Below are 3,851 nucleotides of genomic sequence, written 5' to 3'. Positions count from 1 at the left end.
CACGCTATCCTTGCTCAAGTTACCACTCCAATGCAAAACTGTAGAAACAATATCCTATCTCACCTCGTCCGAGCTCATCTCAACCCGGTACATAACCACAGCCTGAAGCTCGTTTCTGCTCTTTCGGCGTGATAGTGATAGCGCCAGTACTATTTTGTATTGGTAAAGGTAGGGCCATCGGCTTTAATAAACGCCCTTGGTCACTGCGACCTGGTTAGATCTTTTGTGACATTCCCTGCGCCAGTACTAAACCATAGGAAAGGGACGAACGAGCTTCAGACGTGGAGAAATTCCGAAAGGAAAATACTTCAGCTATTCTAGCTCATTTTTACTTTCCTTATCCTATAGGAAGGAAAGTAATGTAATCGGGTCAAATTTTTTAAAGAGAAAGTAAAAACACTGAACATCAGAGATACCTAATTGAAAACAAAATTTATTTACAGTAGTACGTTCTCTATTAAAATATACAATAAACAATTTTATTGGAAGCTAAGTCCTATAGCTTGAAGAATCAAGCGTGCCGGGAGGCGCGCGAACGTCAAGAGTTCGAAGCGAACCGGCCTATATTAACACGAAATTTCTAGATTTATAGTAAACTCTTGAAGGAATAAATAAAATTCTCTTGGGATAATATGTGTGTAAAATTTCAAGATATGAGAGGTGAAGCATAAAAATATAGATAGAATGTAATATATTAAAGATCTAGGTTAGCGCTAGAGTCTACTGTTGTTTATTTGAATGTAAATTATTGTAAAATAAAATTATACATACCATATCTAATGCAGCTACTTGAGACGCAGCCTTCTGTAGAATGTTGAGCACTTTCCAATCACATGGCACCTGGAAACATCAAATGATTCAATGATGAGGGGGCTATTGGTATTATCAATAGCCCCCTTTTTTGTCTTTATTTTTCAATTTATTGTATTTACCTAATTGTAATTTAAAATGTTCAAAATAAAATAAAGAAAGTATTGTCAAAAAAAAACCTTCTCATTTTTTGTCAATGCAATGGTGGGCATATGGGCAACAAACCTGAAACCTTCGGCATACAAGTGTGTTACGTTAAATATTATGGTCAAATAATTAAATATCTGCTACCTACCACGATGAGAGATACTTACATCACTTTCACAGGTGACCTTAGCAGCCAGCTGTTGCACCAAGGCAAGCACTGCTGCTCCGTCTGATCTGGATAAATAACATATCTGCTACCTACCACGATGAGAGATACTTACATCACTTTCACAGGTGACCTTAGCAGCCAGCTGTTGTACTAAGGCAAGCACTGCTGCTCCGTCTGATCTGGATAACATATCTGCTCCTACCACGATAAGGGGTTTCTTAGCAGCCGCCAACTTCTTGCTGAAAGCATGTGAGCCGGAGGCAAGCTGCTTGATCAGATCTGCACTCTCTCCCAGGTGCTGGAAAACAAGAATACAAAAAAATTAGAAATAGAAAGTAATTAAATTTTTTAAAGAGGTTTTATCTTTTTAATTACACAACTTACATCATAATAAGTTTCAAAAAATATACATCATAACATCATAATAATAATTAACTTTATTGAAGAAAAATAAGTTCCCAACAATAAAAATATCATAGATGAGAGAAAAATTTACAAGAATTGATCGTAGAGGTGGTTTGAATTACAAGTTATGAAGGAAAAGGTGCAAGAAAAAGGTTCAAAATGACAAAGAGAGGTTTTGGACTTTTCTGGGACTTGTTGTGGAGAAGGAAGAACTTTGGACTTTTCTGAAAGGAACCTACCACGATGAGAGATACTTACATCACTTTCACAGGTGACCTTAGCAGCCAGCTGTTGTACCAAGGCAAGCACTGCTGCTCCGTCCGATCTGGATAACATATCTGCTCCTACCACGATAAGGGGTTTCTTAGCAGCCGCCAACTTCTTGCTGAAAGCATGTGAGCCGGAGGCAAGCTGCTTGATCAGATCTGCACTCTCTCCCAGGTGCTGGAAAACAAGAATACAAAAAAATTAGAAATAGAAAGTAATTAAATTTTTTAAAGAGGTTTTATCTTTTTAATTACACAACTTACATCATAATAAGTTTCAAAAAATATACATCATAACATCATAATAATAATTAACTTTATTGAAGAAAAATAAGTTCCCAACAATAAAAATATCATAGATGAGAGAAAAATTTACAAGAATTGATCGTAGAGGTGGTTTGAATTACATGTTATGAAGGAAAAGGTGCAAGAAAAAGGTTCAAAATGACAAAGAGAGGTTTTGGACTTTTCTGGGACTTGTTGTGGAGAAGGAAGAACTTTGGACTTTTCTGAAAGGAGGATCCAATCTGAAATTAGTACTTACCTCATAGTCGTATCTGAGATCAACCTTGGGTCCAATGTATGCCACATCCAATTCATTGGTCAGGTAGCCTTTACGTATGCGAGCGTTGAACAGGGGAGCCTCAAATCTTGGGTTGGTACCAATCAGTAGAATCAAGTCTGCCTCTTCAGCACCTGGAGGATGTTAATCATACGGTGTATTTATTCGTCTCTTGAAAAGTGTGCCGCGGTCGCAACAACTTTGAGAACCACTGGTTTAGAGAATCTAAATTATTCGGTCGATGTGTATTTATTCAATGATTACAGTTGATAATTGTGTGTTATTTCATTATTGAAACATACAGTATTTATTTCGTTATTCTAATAAGACCGTGACCACTTGTTAAAAGTTAAATTATCAATTCCCACCCGGGACGATCTTTATCCTAAACAGATAAGGTCCGTTCTCGAGAAGTCTGGCTATCTCCTATCCTGTCTTTTCTCTTCTATTCCAATTTCGGGACTATAATACCTTACAGTTCCCTCTATCAAACCTCTTGGAAAAGAAAAAACAATGTTAAGCGAGAGAGAGAAAAAGTCCCTTTCATGTTAAACAGACTTTATTTATTTATAAACAGACATGTTAAACAGACTTTATTTTATTTTATAAGTTTTCATTTATTGGTTTTTTAAGAACAATTCTCTCATCAAATAAATAGTTAACAAATCAACAAAAAATGGTATACCCATCCGTAACAGACTTTATTTTCCTTTCTGTAGATTTGTATGATCTTTACCGGGTTTTTTTCTCCTTTTCTTCATCTTTTTATCTAAATCTAAAACAAAGGTCCGTGTCAATTTGCCAATCTTACCAGCGATCTTATTATTGAGGAGATAATTGGCTCGCAAGTCAGTGCCAGCTCCTTCCAAGGGGAATGCATACTCTGTGTACAGATCTTCGGATCCCAACTTGTTGAGTAGATCTTTGAGGGCCACCATCGCCTCGGCGTCTGCTAGCGATCCCACGACACCTGCGACCTGTGGGGAATTGATTGATGAATATTTTACTTTAGTTGAATTACTGTGGGAATTGATTGATGAATATTACTTTACTTGAATACCTGCCTCGGTGGTGTAGTGGTCAAGGCGCTCGCCTGGTAAACAGGAGGGCGTGGGTTCAATCCCAGCCGAGGTATGGAATACCTACCTCGGTGGTGTAGTGGTCAAGGCGCTACCTACCTCGGTGGTGTAGTGGTCAAGGCGCTACCTACCTCGGTGGTGTAGTGGTCAAGGCGCTACCTACCTCGGTGGTGTAGTGGTCAAGGCGCTACCTACCTCGGTGGTGTAGTGGTCAAGGCGCTACCTACCTCGGTGGTGTAGTGGTCAAGGCGCTACCTACCTCGGTGGTGTAGTGGTCAAGGCGCTACCTACCTCGGTGGTGTAGTGGTCAAGGCGCTACCTACCTCGGTGGTGTAGTGGTCAAGGCGCTACCTACCTCGGTGGTGTAGTGGTCAAGGCGCTACCTACCTCGGTGGTGTAGTGGTCAAGGCGCT

General features: G+C 39.3%; 2 protein-coding genes across 2 annotated transcripts in view; both read right to left on the bottom strand.

Moving 5' to 3' along the window:
• The window catches only part of LOC113472952 (NADH-ubiquinone oxidoreductase 75 kDa subunit, mitochondrial-like), a 20,216-nt gene that overhangs the window by 8,635 nt on the left and 7,730 nt on the right, over window positions 1–3,851 (bottom strand). The gene's annotated exons all lie outside the window — the stretch shown is intronic.
• LOC103522758 (NADH-ubiquinone oxidoreductase 75 kDa subunit, mitochondrial-like) lies at window positions 407–3,332 on the bottom strand. Its single transcript, XM_026832731.1, has 4 exons — window positions 3,171–3,332; window positions 2,342–2,493; window positions 1,790–1,975; window positions 407–840 (listed from the first exon to the last, which is right to left on the bottom strand). The coding sequence occupies exons 1-4, from the start codon at window positions 3,295–3,297 to the stop codon at window positions 721–723; spliced, it is 585 nt and encodes a 194-aa protein (XP_026688532.1). The 5' UTR covers window positions 3,298–3,332; the 3' UTR covers window positions 407–720.

The sequence above is a fragment of the Diaphorina citri genome, unplaced genomic scaffold (genome assembly GCF_000475195.1).
Source record: "Diaphorina citri unplaced genomic scaffold, Diaci psyllid genome assembly version 1.1 scaffold10960, whole genome shotgun sequence".
In the NCBI taxonomy this organism is placed as follows: domain Eukaryota; kingdom Metazoa; phylum Arthropoda; class Insecta; order Hemiptera; family Psyllidae; genus Diaphorina; species Diaphorina citri.
The sequence above is the reverse complement of the archived record's forward strand: the minus strand, read 5'-3'. Positions and strand labels throughout refer to the sequence as shown.